Source organism: Xiphias gladius, chromosome 5 (assembly GCF_016859285.1).
Source record: "Xiphias gladius isolate SHS-SW01 ecotype Sanya breed wild chromosome 5, ASM1685928v1, whole genome shotgun sequence".
NCBI lineage: Eukaryota > Metazoa > Chordata > Actinopteri > Istiophoriformes > Xiphiidae > Xiphias > Xiphias gladius.
The window spans coordinates 16,878,040-16,894,484 of NC_053404.1; the positions used below are offsets into that span (position 1 = coordinate 16,878,040).

The 16,445-nt window shown below is 39.3% G+C and overlaps 3 protein-coding genes across 11 annotated transcripts in view; all 3 read left to right on the forward strand.

Annotated features, from left to right (window-relative positions):
• The window catches only part of slc4a2b (solute carrier family 4 member 2b), a 43,565-nt gene extending 40,945 nt beyond the window's left edge, over positions 1–2,620 (forward strand). For all 9 annotated transcript variants that reach the window (XM_040126359.1, XM_040126364.1, XM_040126355.1 and 6 more), the window contains 2 exons: positions 253–426; positions 1,522–2,620. In XM_040126359.1, the coding sequence (XP_039982293.1) occupies positions 253–426; positions 1,522–1,602 (255 nt within the window). In that variant the 3' untranslated portion in view covers positions 1,603–2,620. The remainder of the gene's footprint in view (positions 1–252; positions 427–1,521) is intronic.
• Positions 2,621–5,517: 2,897 nt separating this feature from the next.
• On the forward strand, positions 5,518–6,771 carry si:ch1073-406l10.2 (uncharacterized protein LOC100536977 homolog). Its single transcript, XM_040127251.1, has 4 exons — positions 5,518–5,738; positions 5,952–6,056; positions 6,168–6,269; positions 6,421–6,771. The coding sequence occupies exons 1-4, from the start codon at positions 5,547–5,549 to the stop codon at positions 6,508–6,510; spliced, it is 489 nt and encodes a 162-aa protein (XP_039983185.1). The 5' UTR covers positions 5,518–5,546; the 3' UTR covers positions 6,511–6,771.
• Positions 6,772–8,667: 1,896 nt separating this feature from the next.
• Positions 8,668–11,501, forward strand: zgc:195173 (uncharacterized protein LOC792613 homolog). Its single transcript, XM_040126385.1, has 4 exons — positions 8,668–9,051; positions 10,350–10,460; positions 10,561–10,662; positions 11,125–11,501. Exons 1-4 carry the CDS (start codon positions 8,860–8,862, stop codon positions 11,209–11,211), a joined length of 492 nt encoding a protein of 163 aa, XP_039982319.1. The 5' UTR covers positions 8,668–8,859; the 3' UTR covers positions 11,212–11,501.
• Positions 11,502–16,445: the final 4,944 nt, after the last annotated feature.

Genomic DNA, 16,445 nt, shown 5'->3' on the forward strand with positions numbered 1-16,445 from the left:
TTGGGCATTTTTGCTTAATAAAGTACTTAGATGATTAAACAAAGACTCATTGTTTCAGCTGTAGCAAGAGTCTTAAGAAGGCACAACTGTTCAGAGATTTTGTGGTTCACACCCTACAGCAGTTACATAAGATTTGAAATGGCAAAATTTTTCTACATGATTTTAGCTACACCCTTGCATCAGTTAATTTCATTTGGTCTCGCTTAAATGCTGGTGTTGGTTTTTTTTATAAATGATCTCTGTTTCCTGCAGGTCCGTACGCTGCGCATGCATCTGTTCACCTGCATCCAGGTGGTGTGTTTGGCGGTTCTGTGGGCTGTTATGTCAACACAGGCGTCTCTGGCTTTCCCCTTCGTCCTCATACTCACCGTTCCGGTCAAGATGTTCCTGCTAAGCCGCATCTTCACCGTCAGAGAGATGGCATGTGTAAGTTAGCCACGGGGGGGGGCACAATATGCTGCTTTATTCACCTGTACCACTACCCCAGCTGCAGCATGTGCTATAGTTTTAGCGCTGCGGTTAGACAGGAGAACAGTATCATTAAAGGCAATATCCTTGAAATCCTGTATTGCCAACAAAGTTACAGAAATTCATCAAAAAAAATCTTCCCAAAAAGTAATCATTGTAACAGTATGATTGGCAGATTTACTGACACTGATGATGCAAAAAAAGGAGAAGAGTCATGGAAACACTGAATTTACACTGACATTTTGGAAAGATTCAGTGAAATATTGAAGTGAAATATACTACAGCATACAGCTAAGGAATAAAGACACTGATGCTTATTTTGGTTATTATGTTCCCTCTCCAAAAGAGATGATAAATGTGATTATATTGTCAAGCAGACTCCACATACGTGTGTCAAATTTTTCAAAGTCTCCACCAAGTTCCACATTTTTTTGGTTGAATTACCACGTCGGATTGATTAGTAACTAGTATCTGTAGCATCTTATTTATGCGTTTGTTTTTACTTAATTATTTCTATTCTTTTTATTATATTTATTAAGTTTTGGTATTGTAAATTTTGTCATGTCTTGCAGTAGTTTTGTTGTATTTATTGTATCTTTTAAGAGAGTTATTTTGATGTGCTATTCCCATTTTTTTGTTTAGCTGTGATGCCTGATTGTTGTACAGACATTTTGTTAATTAAGGATTTTTTATTTTTTATTTTTTTTAAATCATCAATATTCACCAAAAACAGTTAAGCTCTGTGACAAATCATCAGTATTTTCATTATTCCTGTTTAATTGTTCACAATCTGGTGTCAGGCAGAGATATTTCCAATGCAGCTCCCATGATGAGCTTATTGGGAAATGTAGGAAATGGCTTCAGTAGACTAAATATTAGAAAGATACAGAAAATTCACAAGTAACTACACCTAATCACACATTATACCAAGGGACATAATATATTCATAATGCCTCAGAGTGAGAGTAACTTTTTCTTTTAAAAAATGTCTGTTGTTGTAACAAAACTGAAAATGTCAAAGTGCTAATTACAATGTGTCTCTGCCTCTTGCAGTTGGATGCGGACGACGCAGAACCAAAGTTTGATGAGCGCGAGTGTCATGATGAGTACTCGGAGATGCACATGCCTGTGTAACCCACGACGGGTCCTCATATCACCACTTAACTCGTAACTCCTGACTCGTAGTGGGCGCCAAAATCTGTCAATCACAACCACTGACATCTGGGATGTAGCGATGGAGTCCCTCCAACTTGAAACACTCACAGAGAAGTTTGATGCCACATCACTCCGCACCACTGGCCCCTCTTCATCATCAAGACATGAACATACAGTACGTCGGAGGTGTGGTTGGTTGTTACTTGGGTCAACCTTTTCACTATTTAAGTAGCTTTTCATCAGATTGTTGGAGGCTTTTCGGGAGGTTAACAGCACTTTGTGGCACAAACAAAGAAATCCTACTGAGGAGCTCAAACTGTCGTTAGTGTGTGTTCACTCATGATATACTTTTTTAAAACATATATTTCAGGGGACGAGAGATTCCAAATCAAATGATATGATCTCAAGCTCAAAATTAAATGTGATAACAGTAGATAGATATGCAAGACTGATTCATTTTTAGCCCTGAAAGGTTGCTCTGATTCACATTGAATATGTGGAGGATATATGGGATACATTCCTTTATATTATCATGCTATAGTTTTTGCTATTCTACTTTTTTTTAAATTCGCTTTTTTCATGTTTTAAGCTCACCAAACGCCTTATGAAGGAAATGAGAAGATATACTGAGGTATTTTTTTTCCTCATTCTGTCTTATTTTAGACAGCTGATCACTTTACCCGCCTCCTGAAGCTTGTAGCACTTTTTTTTAGACACCAAATCAGAACAATGACTGAATTTTATGTAATCATTTTATCTCCTTAGCATCCTCTTAAATCCCTTAAATATCAGTAATGCTTTAGTTTGCTTCTTAAATGACTATATCTGATTGATTTTTAGCCTGTCCTTCTTTAACCATTAATTTTCTTGGTACTCAAATGCAGCAGTTTAGGCAATAGTTGGGCTTTTATGTCAACTTCTGTTCCTGTAGTGAAGTAAGGTCGCCAGCAGAGGGCGATATTGCAGGACTGTGATGATTATGATGTACCAAAAAAAACACAAAAAAAACACAAAAAAAACAGTATGAAAATACAGTCTCTCATTACACTAACCCCGTTCGAATCATGTTTCTCATCATGTTTCTCATCATGACACAGTTTTGTTGTAGAATGATAACACAGTGGCATAATAAATAATCTCTAAATGAATCCAAGCACATGTTTAGGGCACTAATGTACTGAGGCCTCACTTGGTGTGGTTGGTTTTTGGGAATCGCTGTAATTTATTGGTTACTTTGTTCAAGTGCCAAATTGTGTCTCGTGTAAATAGTTTTGTGGTCAGAACAATAAGCTGCAGTTCAGTCATCTCAAATCACCTATAATGTGCTTGAAGAAGTGAAAGCCTAATTAACACATTTTTCATAGTATAACATTCCTGTTTTGTTTTTGTTGTTTTTTTTTTTTGTTTTTTTTCCCTGGGGGGGGCATTGGCTAATTGTTAAAATATTTCATTCACACTCATGACCTTGGTCGACCAAATTTCCACTCAAGCTGTATAGACAATCTCAATATTCATGCATTACTGAGAGGGAAAGCTTTTCAAAAGAAATATATGTAATTTTTTTATGTCATGTTGTAGTGTGGCAAGGATTGGTTAAATCATTGTAAACCAACTTAAATTTTCAGTCCTCTGTTACTCTCAAGTGTGTATTTTAGATGCTACTTTTCCCTTTGAACTGCCCCATCTCAGCCTGACTGTCACTGTGATCTTGAGCCTGTTTGGTGTCACAAAGTTGCACAAAATCTCAAGTGCCTGTGGGACCATGGAGTGATCAGCTGCAAGTGTCTGTTGTGTTTGTAAGAACGACACACGTTATTATAATTTGCACTTTTCAGACGCTCGTAAAACAAACATCTCACCATTATTTATCTGTTGCAATATGAAGCATTATTGCTGTTTTTGAAGAATTATTTGGAGTATGTCACACAACTTTTTTTTTTTTTTTTCTATTGTAGACACACATTTGGCTGCATCATGGCCATGACAATGAAGGGGATATTTATGAGAACAAGGCAGGGGAGTACAATGTCAGTTTTATGTCTGCTTATTGTGCCTGTGGATGGAGTGAAGGTAGTCCGTTTAGGTCAAAACATTTGTCGAAGTCGTGAGATGCTGATATATGTTGATCCATTTCGAAAGCAATACAAAGTCAGATAGACTTTTGCTGATGTTCCCTTGTACATTATTGGTTCAAATATTGATGACAAATAAAAGTTATTTTCTATTTATCCTGGCGGTTTGTCTGTCATGTTTTCAATGTAAAGCAACTTGGAGGAAGGCGAGGCAAATTCATTTATATAGCACAATTCACACTCAAAGCTGTATTAAAGTTCTTCAAACAGACATTTAAACTTTAAAAGAAATTGGAAACAAACTTTAAAAGACTGAATAAAAGTACGTGAACATGCTAGCTCTGTGAGGCTGTACAACACAGTGGTGTTTTGAGCTAAATGCTAATGTCAATATGCTAACGATGACAATGCTAACATGCTTACGTTGTGCAGGTGTAAGTTTTACCAAGTTTAACATCTTAGTTTAGCGTGTTAGCATGCTAACATTTGCTAATCCAAATTACAGCTGAGACTGGGGAATGCCCTTAGTTTTGCAGGTATTTATTCATGAAGTATTGGAAAATTTAGAGGTTGGCCTTATCATGGAATCACCAAAGTTATTACAATTCATCCTAAGGGGAACAAGAATGTGTTCACCAAATATCATGACAGTCCATTTAGTAGTAGTTTAGATATTTCACCCTAAAACACAAATGCCATCCTCATGTGGTCGCTAGAGGGATCAAACATTTTTCACTTTTCATTTGGTTCCATCATCAGTTCAAAATATCAGTTTTTCCATTACTTTGCTTTATGGCCTAAAAACCTGCAATATTAATGACATACCCATCTCAGTTGTACTTTGTGTTTTGTGCTATTTAGCAAATGTTAGCATAATAACACACTAAACTGGCACTGCGAACATGGTAAACATACCTGCTTAACATCATGTTAGCAAACTGTCCAAAGTACAGCCTAGCAGCTAGCATGACTAGGCTCTTGTCTGCTCTCTTGTTAAGACGATAAAAGGCCTATCTTGTATGTTAATGTGCAGGACCGAGTTTAGTTTTGAAGTCTATGACTACTCCCAAATGATCCTGACTTTATTTGAGGTTTTACTTTACAGGGAGGTAAGATGAGAGCTTATGTTGTGTAGTACCAAAACGGTTACTTCAGTTATGTCCCTGACGAGTTGAAGTAGATTGGGTCATCCAGTCATTACTGTGGCCGATGCAATGAATCAATTTATCATCAGGATGGAACGTCATCAGGAGGAAGTGATATGAAAAGTTTTATTTCGTCCTCATAATTATGATGAGAAATGTGGTTATTGTGAAATATATGGCCTAGTAAGAGCATGTAGAGATTAAATAAAACAGGACCAGGAATTGAACCCTGTGGAACCCCGTATGAAGTCTTGTATGGTTTAGACCTGGAATCTCCAATAGAAAAACCCACCTAGTTTTCCAGTCAATCCAAAAATATTTTGTGATCCACTATATCAAATGCAGCACTGAGGTCAATAAAGCACAGATAGAAGTCTGGATGCAAAGAACTTAAAACTTTAGTAAGTAAATAGTAAAGAACTTTTTCAGTGCTGTGATTATGTCAGAACCCAGACTAGAAGATATAACTTGATTACTACTAGGCTGATGGAAAACTATATTTTTCACTGATGAAAGAGATTTAAAGACATACACTGTGGATTGACATGGAGGAATGACCAAAAGAAGTGGGATAATGGTCTGTGTTTCCAGACTATTTTTTCCCAGTGAAAAGAGGGCTGGATTCTCTGTCCTAGAAAACAGCACAGAGTGGGCGGTTCGTTGCATTATCACACAGCCCCCCACTGTTACAGACGCAGGGAAAAAGATGGCTGCTTTGTGGCTGCTGCTGTTCGGCGTTGGAGCTTTGTTCTTTTGCTCAAATGCACAGGAGGCTTACAATAACCTTCCTGAAACCTACAAGAAAGGAGTGGATCTGGCTCTGGAGAAGCTTAACTCTCATCCTGGAATCCAGCACCATTTTCTCTTCTTAAGAACTATCACAATGTCAAACACTGAGGTATTGTACGTCATGTCTGCTTTTAAGTGTCAATGTTTATCGTTTGCTAGAGTGTGGTGGCTCATCACTAGGGTCTTTCCCATGATTAACTGTGAGTAATATGCTCAGGAATAGCTCTAATCGCCCAAGAAATAGGGGATTTTATCAGAGAAAGTTCCTCATGGTAAATTTTGGGAGTTGCTCAGATCTAACCCTCCTTCTCTTTCTCCTCAGCCTGGGTTTGATGTGAGCTACATCTACCACCACTTCTACCTTAAAGCCACCAAGTGCCAAAAAGGAACAGTTGACTCCACAGCGTGTCAGTTTCGAAACGACAGAGTAGGTTTTGTCTAATTTCCAGAAGTGTTACTGAACTCAAAAATGCGGACTGTGAGGGCGACTGCCCGCTCTAACTTGTCTCTGCTGTTTTCTTTGTGTGCATTCATGCAGCCGCTGATAGACTGTGCAGTCTGTTACAAAACATTTGGAGGAGAAATTGAACAAGAGCCCAAACCATATGTTCACTGTATCCACAAACCGGCCCTTACAGAGGTTAGTCTCTTCCACTTTTGTCCTTACTTACAGTCTCTTCTTGGGTCATATGTGATTTCAGTCTCTTTTATTATAATTACCGAAAAGCAAGAATTAATACGTTTCTGACTTTTTCTCCCCCCTTTTTTCAACACTTAACTCTGAATGACAGGAGATGACGGTGGGCAGAGTAGAGCACTGCAACAGAATGGGTTACAGCAGTGGAGCTCCAACTCTACTGTCATCCAAAGGGACTAAGTGAATACTTTGTCTGAAAACATGTATGTGGATCATTTGAGAGTATTGTGATATCTTTCAGGATTTACTAGAAGCAGTTAACTACATTCTTTTGAATGGGAACCTCACCCCATTAGTATTCTCTCTGTGGTGTGCCCTTTTTTATTACATTTGATTGGGATTTTTGTGTCACATCTTCAGCAATCTGTTGTTTACTTCTATGCCTATCTGTTAGATTGTTGACTTGGTCGCAGAAAATAATAATAAAGTTTAATTTTGTGAACAATCAAGAGTTTGTGTGTGTGTGCGTGTGCGTGTGCGTGTGTGTGTGTGTGTTTGTGTGTGTGTGGTATTGCTATGAATGGGCTACTTTGACCTAATTTGACTGAAGTGAGTATTTGAAAGGTATTTCTTATGTTAACAAATCCCATAAAAAGACAAAACCATCTCTTTCACACACTTTGCAACTTCCCTACCCTGTCTTTGTATTTCCAACTTTGAAAATGGGTAACACATTTATAGTTTCCTTTTCCTGAAATATCCTGAATTTCCTGAAACAGTTGGACACTGTAGTTTTCAGCAAATGTTACTCTAAGAGTAGTAAAAAGTACTTTTGTTAGGAAAATATATTCACCTGCGGATTAATACACGTTGGGGCCCTAGGGAGTTTTTACAGTTTTTTGGGATTGAGTCAAAATAAAGTGCAATGGCCATGTTCATTGTAATGAAGGAAAATGTCACCCGGTGCAACAATGTGGCTCACTGATGTTTTTTAAATAGTTTTCAACAACAATGGGACTCTATGGCACAAACGAAATAAAACATGTCAGGCTTTGGCGAAACAATGCAACAAACAACACTTATTATATGTTAGGACCATTTCATTCTTGAATTTTGGTCTTTACATGGGATTTGTTGACAGAAAAAAAAAAAAAATTACACAAGAATAGCCCATTCCAAAAGGCTCTGGGGCCTCAGATCTTTAAAAAAAAAACCCAAGTTCAGTGCGTTTCAGATGGCTGTTCAAAATTACGAGTTTTTGCAAATTTGTCCACATGCTATTGGTTTTCATAGTTTTGGTGAAGAGAAGTTTCAGGGAGCCCACATTTTTGGCACTGGGTTCCTTTGAACAGATGAATCCAGCCATTAAAGTCGCAATTGGCAAAAGATGTTTTTAAAACTTGATCAATGTTTTCTACTTTTCTAAAGGCGAGTAAAAATTTTGTCCTAACGTTTGCAGATAATTGCATCTAATTAGCAGCAAAGAGAGATTTCCTAACAAGACATCTCAGATGTTTGAATTCATGGCCCAAATAGGTTAAAATATTCCACATTTCACACAAAAAAGTCCCAAAAAGAAATGCAAATGTGTGTAGCAAAACTGTGTTTCTTCTTCCCTCTCCCAACAATCATTTCATAACGCCTCAGATTTATCCTGTGACCCTTTGAACACACCCGACTCCTAGTTTTGGAACCACTTGTTTAATCTATCAAACTGTACATAAAGTAGGTAAAGCTTGCTGCAACAAGTTAAAAAAAAACAAACAAAAAAACTGCATCAGGGTTACTGATCTAATAATGTATTTTTCTGCCGAGCCAGTGCTTAAGATTTTGAAATCAGGGCTTTTATTTTTAATGAAGTATTGTATTTTTACACTGCAGTACAGACACTTTTACTGAAGTAAAGCATCAGAGTACGTCTTCCACCATTGCCTCTTCCTTATAAGGGCAGACAAATGTTAGGGTACAGATTGTTTGGTTCGGCAGCCCTAAAAACTCTGACTGTGTGTGACTCAAAAAACTCTGATGAGTAATCTTTGCGTGGTCAGTTTCATTACATTCAGGGATTCACTAACCACCCCGTCGACTAAATTCAAAGAAAACTCAATTTCCTATGAGTGACCTGCTTTCCTGTTAATGCAACAACAAGAGAGCTGGTGAAGCAGAACCGAAAGAGTTCATTTACCCTCTGATTAATGCTGACCTTTATATTTGGCCTGGGACCAAAGGCCTCTCGCTGCATGTTGGGGGTTCTTCCAGGACTTGGATTACTAATCCAAGTCTCCATTGCAAAAACATTTATGGATATGTGTGTAATTCCGCTTCTGAGCAGTTTTTCCAGCAATAACTCCCCCACTGAGAGGGTGTTTTGTTAAGACAAGCTCTAGTCTGTCCGCTGGAGTTTTACGGGAACTGGGACATAAAAAGTAAACAGTTGTTGCAGCAGGCCTTTTTTGCTGATCTTTGTGTTTACTTTCACTTGTTACTTCTCCACCCATAATAGGACGTACTTGGATGTGAGCACTGATCTCTCAGGGACAGGAGGCAGTCCATCCTCTGAGCCAAGCAGTTCTCCTCACACACTCGGAGGAAGATGGCTGCTGGGTGGCTGTTGCTGGTTTGTGCCGGAGCTGCGCTGTACTCTGCCAAGGCCCAGGGGCCTCATAATGAGCTTCCTGATAACTACAAGAAGGGGGTGGATCTGGCATTAATGCAACTCAACTCCCATGCTGGCGTACACCACCATTTTCGCTTCCTTAGAAGTGTGGACAGGTCAGAAATCGAGGTACATTCGTGAATTTATTAGCAGCTCTTTTATCACTTCTTAGCATGAAGAATTGAAGTGGATATATTTGTTTATTAATGTTACGTGTGAAAACTTTGCGTTAGAACATCAGTATTAGTTTTATTGGTTTCATAATGACATTATAAATTAAAAAAATTTATAGTAGCTTGTAATCTTAAGCTACTATAAGTTTGTAATCTTAAAAAGTTTGAAAACTGACTGAAGTCCCGATTCAGACTCATCTTGGCTACAGTTTCCTTTTCTCTTTGGAGCTGCACCAAAGGTTTGGCAGTCTCACTCTGCCTTCAGGGAATTCTGGTTCATACTTGTTTTGACATCTGCGTCAGGTCAAGTGCACTCTGAACAGTCAAATGTCAACATGTTTTCACTAAGAGCCTGGCTTTTGGGGAAAGGAAATCCTGATAATGTGCGCCTTTGCAGAAACGTTTGGGTAAATGAAGGCTCGCAAAAGGTTTTTCTATTCCCCGGGATTTTAATGAAGCTGCAGAGCCGTGGCTAGTTTTGTGCTTAATGTAACTTTCCAGTAACAAAAAAAAGTAGATACCCGATTAACTTATAATATGGACAGAAAAACCTTAGTTTCAGCATTATTTTAACCAATGAGGGAAATATTCTGTGAGAAAGTACATTTTCTTGGCAGAGGCTAGTGGAGCAGCAGCTACTTTGAAAAGGGGGCCGGACTTTGGGTCTTTTGTTGGTTAGCTTTTTGGTTTGTCGGCCCATCACTTTGGTCCAGATTCAAATCTATCTTGACAACAGATCAATAATTTCCACAGGGAGCTTCCTAGAAAGAACTACAAGAAGGTACAAATTATAGGGAAAATGTGAGTTTCCTCGACAGAACGGCTCCGTTTAAACCCGAATGAATATTCATTGATCATTAATTTAGTATTGGAAACTTTACTCTGCATATAGTTTGAATTGTATGCTTGATTGTAAACACTTTTTATATTTTTTCATGTTACTCTGACCTGCTTTTACTCTGAAAGACTAAGAGACAGCAATTGATTTTAATTCAGTTTATTAATTACAACAGTACTAGCTCTATATTGATGGAATGCATGCTCTTCTCTGTTTCACCCCTTCTCTATATTTAAGCCTGATGTGACTGAAGCGTATTTACATTAAAATTCCTGCTGCAGCTTTAATCAGTCTGCAATTAAACATCACCTTGTTTCGACATGAAAAATGAATCCATGCTGACTCGAAGGCAGGCTTGCGGGCTTTACTTTGCTGCTTTGTAGCTCATAGTAAAATGAACCTCTGCTCTCTCGCAGGGTGGATTCAATGTGAGATACCTCTACCACCACTTTCACCTGAAACCCACCAGGTGTGCCAAGGGAACCACGGAGCCGAACCCTCAGAGATGCCCCTTCAGGAATGACAGAGTGAGCAAATGCCCAAAAAGGCGAAGCATTCGTTGCACATGTATCAAAACATCAATGGCATCCTCATGCTCTTTTTTTGTTTTTTTCAATCACTCCACAGCCACTGATGGACTGTGCAGTTTGCTACAAAACAGCAGCAGACGAGATAGAAGCCAGCCCCAAGCCATACGTTCACTGTATCCAGAAACCGAGGCTCACAGAGGTATGGCTACTCATGTCCCATCTTGTTAAATCAAAATCAAAACACATCATGCAGCTCCTCATTTTCTCACCAAATGTCTTATATGGTATTGTAATGTTCCGCTAGTCTTCGTTTCACTTCTCTCGATGTTTTTTCTACACATCTTTTTCCACATGGTCGTGCTAATAAACAAATGGCTGCATGAAATCGCTCTTGTCTCTAAGAAACCAGACACAACCTAAGACACCACGCTACTGAGGGCGCAATGGCCTTTCGTTGAGGCGAATGAAGCGAGGGGTACCAGAGGAGGGTTGTTTCTGCTGAACTTGGACCGAAGCTCACACTAGTCTGCACCTCCCTGCGCGTTTGTTTACCACGCTAGGAATTGTACCTTGGGGGAAAATTGGTGCAGTCTCTGTGGTGCGTCCCACACACAAATAGTGCCTGAACTGACGTCTTAATGTGTTTACTCTTTTGTTTCAGGAAATGAAGACAACCAGGATGGAGCACTGCAAAAAAATGAGTTACAACAGCGGCGCTCCTACACTTTTGGCTGTGTCTACTGGCTAAAAAAATACTCAGATAGAAAATTGGCATGCTTAATATAATAATATGCTTCATAACATAGCGAATCAAAACACTCTAGAATCTCTAGCCTAGTTAAGCTTCGCTATTCTTATTTGACTATAATGTAATGACTTTGACATGCTAAAATCTCCAAACTCAAAGTGTCTGCTTGCTATATTTTGTTATATTTTTCCTACAATAATAATGTCATCATCTCCCCCCGAGGCTCCTCTCCGCTGTGGTAAATCAGCGTCTTCTTTCCTCGTAAAAGTCCCCGTATTCCAGATGTAACACTGTGTAATAAAAAAAGCAAAAAAAAAACTGATTCCATTTCCTGTCATTCATCTGCAACAGTACAATTCCATATAGTATATTCCTGGGCAGGAAAAGCTGTGAGAGAACTCCGTGGCGTGCGTAGATTTGTCGGGGATCAAGATTCTTTATAGGCTGAATTCCTCCTCACGGCCTTTAATAAGTGAATAACTGGAAAACTGAGCGTACTGACAAACCATGCAACCAGCAACGATAACATCACAAGAGCACGCACAGAGGTCATGATCCCAGTTCTTACTGTAATAATCTCATGACTCCAGCCCCACTCCTACAACTGACATCCACTTTTGATTTCAAGTATCGCTTAGTACAGAATTTGGCTGTCGAACACAGGAAATTTGCGACCTTTGTTCCTAGGTTTTATAATCATGCCTGCTGTGGGTATAGAATAATTTAAGAAGAAACAGAACTACGCTTTATTAAGTTTTTCACTGGGGGTGCACAAATAAAATGGCAAGCGAACTTACAAGACATACTGAATGTCTTCAGTGCATTTCCAGTGTTTTAGAGGGTTCCAACACGGACTCTCTCTGTTGCACGATCGTGAGCAGGAACTACTCATCTAAAAATGATGAGCTCCGCAAGGGAGAACACCTGGTGTCTAACGACAGGGAGGGGAAGGCTATCTTCCAGCTGTGTGACTCAGAATATTTGTACACTCCAGACACTTATCAGGACGAATATAACGTATACTGGTCTCTGTAAAATTAAATAAAAAAAGAAGGAGAGCAAGTGTTTGGGAATGCACGTTCCGATAACAATCAGATATCCCCGTTACTGTCGGAAGAATGACGGTCATTTTCGTCATCTATGCCTGGAAGCCTGCGCGGGCCTCGAACACCGCTAGCTCAGAGGCTTTTCCGCCTGTGCCATGTACAGCGAGGATGACAAACCCAGGTGGCACACAAACTCCGCCAGGCCCAGCTGCAGCATGTGTCGTCTCCAGCTGACCAAAGCTGGTGGTGTGCAGGGACTCTGAAGAAATTTGGAGATTGCTTTTGAAATTCACCGTGGATCTTTAGATGTCAGCTCGAGTTACCGGTGAACCTGCCTGGCGTGTTATCTGGGATCAAAACAAACAAAAAAAAACCTCACTTCAATAAAGAGTTCTTTCCTTATCTTTGTACTGAGCCATGATTAGGCTGAGGAGTGTCTCTGCATCCCAGCTCCATGTTAATGTACAATTCTTTTACTTAAAACAGTATATATGAAATAGATAAACTGTGATTTTCGCCCAATTTTTCATGAACTGTATAAAATCATTTTAAAACAAGGAAACTGTGTTGAAAAGCAGTTTGTGTTTTTGCTGGGACTTTACATGGCCCGGCCACTCTATTATAGTAGGTACACCTATACAGTCTAAGGCAATCCAGCGCAACAGCTCTCTCCTCATATTCTACCTTTACAAAGCTTAAAAAGGCCAGTTTTGTTATAATAAAAACGGTTAATACATCGCTGACAGTATCAATCAATACTGAACACAACTATCTGGGTAAAGGTAGAATGTTAGAATGAGAATAAATAATGTGTCATTAATTTACTCGTTATTTTAGCCAAATTTTACCTTGATAAAATGGAATTCTTGAAGACGATATGACAATCAGCCACCACACAGTAAATTGGATGCAACAGCTGCACATTTCATAGTTCACTCAGTGAGATGCGTATGAAACATTTGTGTAGAAGAAGTAGCTTTTATCATGCTTCAATAAAGCTCAGTACACGATACATTTTTGCTAAACTACAATAAATTGCAGTCAGTGCTTTAAGAGACAGACATTCATTTATCTCCTATGCTAAAAATACATATATCTGATTAACCTGTGCCATTCAAACAAAAAATTCATTGAAGTGTTCTGCCGATCAAATGTATAAATACGTCCTCGATGCGCAATCTACTCGCTATATCTGCAGCACATTTACATTTCTCTGGCGGGAGCCAGATGTACACAGTGAAGCTGCTTTGCCAGCCTCTGCAGTGCACCCTCTTTATGTAAACACAGCGCCGTCAGCCGTTGTAAGGCCCCTCTGTCTGGAGCAGCTGCAGGTAAAAGACCTCCCATGAAATGCTGCGAAATAAGAGACAGTAACGCAGGGGATTCTGAACATTCGCACTTTCAAAGATAGGGTTTTTATGAGTATAGGATCCGCTGTCTAATGGACTGCTAAGCTATTGGTTAGACATGCACAAAGTTCATCTCTGAGCAGGTGATCCAAGCAAGGCTATCAAGAGTTTTTCGAATGAACTTTAAATAATACGGTAATTTTATGGTGTTTAAGCAGTACATTTATTTTCTTCTTCCTATTTGATCTGTTTTGGGTTGAATGAATCCGCCTGAAAACTGTAAACTGTTTTATCATGTACTTGTTACCAAGTTAAAGAGGGAGTTGCTGAAAATGAAACTATTAGAAGTTAAGAAACCTGGGAACGAAGGTAAATAATCTACATGCAATTCACAAGGAGTTTAAAAAATCTACGTGGGAAGAATCTGGACAGTTTTGCCATTCAAACTTTCGTCGGCGCTACATTATGAAACAACCAGGATATAACTCCAGGTCTACGAACTGTAAATGAACTACTGCACCACATACAACGGTCAGTTAAAAAGGAAAGAAATTATTGCAACTCCAACAATGGACCACAAGATGTCCCAATAATCCTACTGTATCCACGTGTGCCTCGACCCATGTTTACCTGTGAAAAGTTGCATATAAAAGAATAAAAAAATTAAAAAAACAGTAAACGCTCTCCGTAGTGAATCTCTAGTTGGAGATTTTGGAGAAAAAATGTGTGTAAAATTTCGGATTTAAACGCCAGCATCAGTGTTGTTGTTCTCCGTATCATACACCGCACAATCTAAATTCTGTTGTGCTGGGGTTACAGATATCATCCCTCAACATGCCTGCCACCGTGTCCGCTTGAGATAAAGATTTACCCAGGAGTCAATATGGATTTTCCACCTAGATTCTAATACGGTTACTTTATATTTAATGTTAATGATTTCAAACTTGTCATGCAAAAAAGAGGAACAGCAGATGATAAACCACTGGGTTTACAATGTGCATTTGAATCTGTAAAATTATGGTCTGTGGGGAATTAAAAACACCAAAGATCTGTAAATATTTTGCCCACAGGAAGGCCTTCAGATAAAGGACATTGTGTTAGTTTTACAAGTCATTCAAATCCAGCTGCATAAAGAATACGAATCTCTGCTTTCTTACCATTTTCTCCTTCATAGAGTCATAATCCTCCTCTCTGAGAATCGACATAAACGTAACTTGTCCTTGGCAGCATGGAGAGATGTAAATCTCCAAATCAAACATGATCCACTGTTTGTTTGTTTTTTTGCTTCGGAACTGCTCCTGAAAATACCAGTTTTAGTCTGATTAATCAAACAAGGAATTTCAGAAACTCCTCAAAGATCCGAGACGACTAAAGATCGAATCTTTTCATAGATGACATTTTTAGAGCAGATTTTCACACTTTGTGCAAAAACTGTTGCCGTGGAAGGAGCCTAGTTGTGTTGATGTTAACTAGTCATTATAATGGAGGCGCTGTCCCTCCCCCTTGTTATTGCTACCATTTCTGAAACAACCATTTTGTGCCCTAGCCGTCTAGACAGCGCCATTGTCTGCTCCTCTCTGCTCCTTGTGCCAAGAGTAAATCTCATTAACAGTGAGAGGGATTGGCACAACACGGACCCGCTCGCAGGCTCTGTGTGAGCACCGTGCGCTAAAAATAGAGGAGGACTGGGATCACTATATAGATCTGTGATTACAACTGAACTGTGCTCAACCAGCGCAAATCTTAAACCAGTTCCACTGAGGTGCCGAGAGTGAGGTTCGTGTACATGATGAGGCGTAAGAGATAAATGAAAGCATACTGGTCATAGAGAAGACAAATGGATTATATAGAACCTAGATTATTTTCTCTTATTAAACAAGCCATTAAAGCCGAATAATACGAAGTAAATATACTCAATGCTGCAAATTAGGTTCCTACATAATGATTATTAGTATCACAGCTTTTGCTCCAGATTTGTTTTAAACAAGAACCACTAGATGGCAAACTAGGTTTGCACTAAAAACATAGTTCTCATGAGGTAATAAAAACCACTACTTGATACTTAGAAATACAGACTGGGTACCGTATTGTCTCTTGATTGGGCTCAAAGGAATTCAGGCCCCAGAGCCACAGGACTACTGCAGGTTTTATCTTTGAGGGGCCGGGTAGTGATTTTAGTTTTGCAGCGCGACGCATCTTTGAATCAGTTTTTTTCAGCTGTAGTTCTGCCCTCCGGGTGAAGGGGTTTGTCAGTCTGTCAGTGGCCGTCGAGGGGTTTTGGCAAAGTGTCGGTGACAGTAACTCTTAAGTTTTCAGGGACTGTCTTCAAGAAGACATGGTTTTGATGGGTTCATGATCTGGAAGGAACACTGGCAACTTTTTTAATTCCCACAGATGGTGATCACTTCATTAATCTTAAGTTAGCCACTCAAAAAATCTCCAGAGAGGAGGATGGACACTATGAGACACTATGATGGAGACTTTCCATCAGTGCCAAATCTTACCATCTCTTTCTACCATTGAACTTCTCAAACATGTCCCTGCATTTATTTTTTTTATCCCTCTGTGTCGTTTGTTTTTCCATTCTTTCTCTTCTAATTTGTCATCAATAATGTGTAGCAATCATGACCTTATAGTTTGCTTTATCTTTCCAGTGGGGCCCCAGTTGATCCCCTTACCCAGCCAGTCCCCAAGTTCCCGTTAATGACAGCTCACACAGCAGATTCTGCGCTCCGGAGACCACTAGGCCTATTCCTGGGCTGGATTCATACTACCTTGGCTCCACGTTTTCTGTGCTTAAATTAGCTTGTAGCAGTTTGGTTAAACGTAACTTAACTTA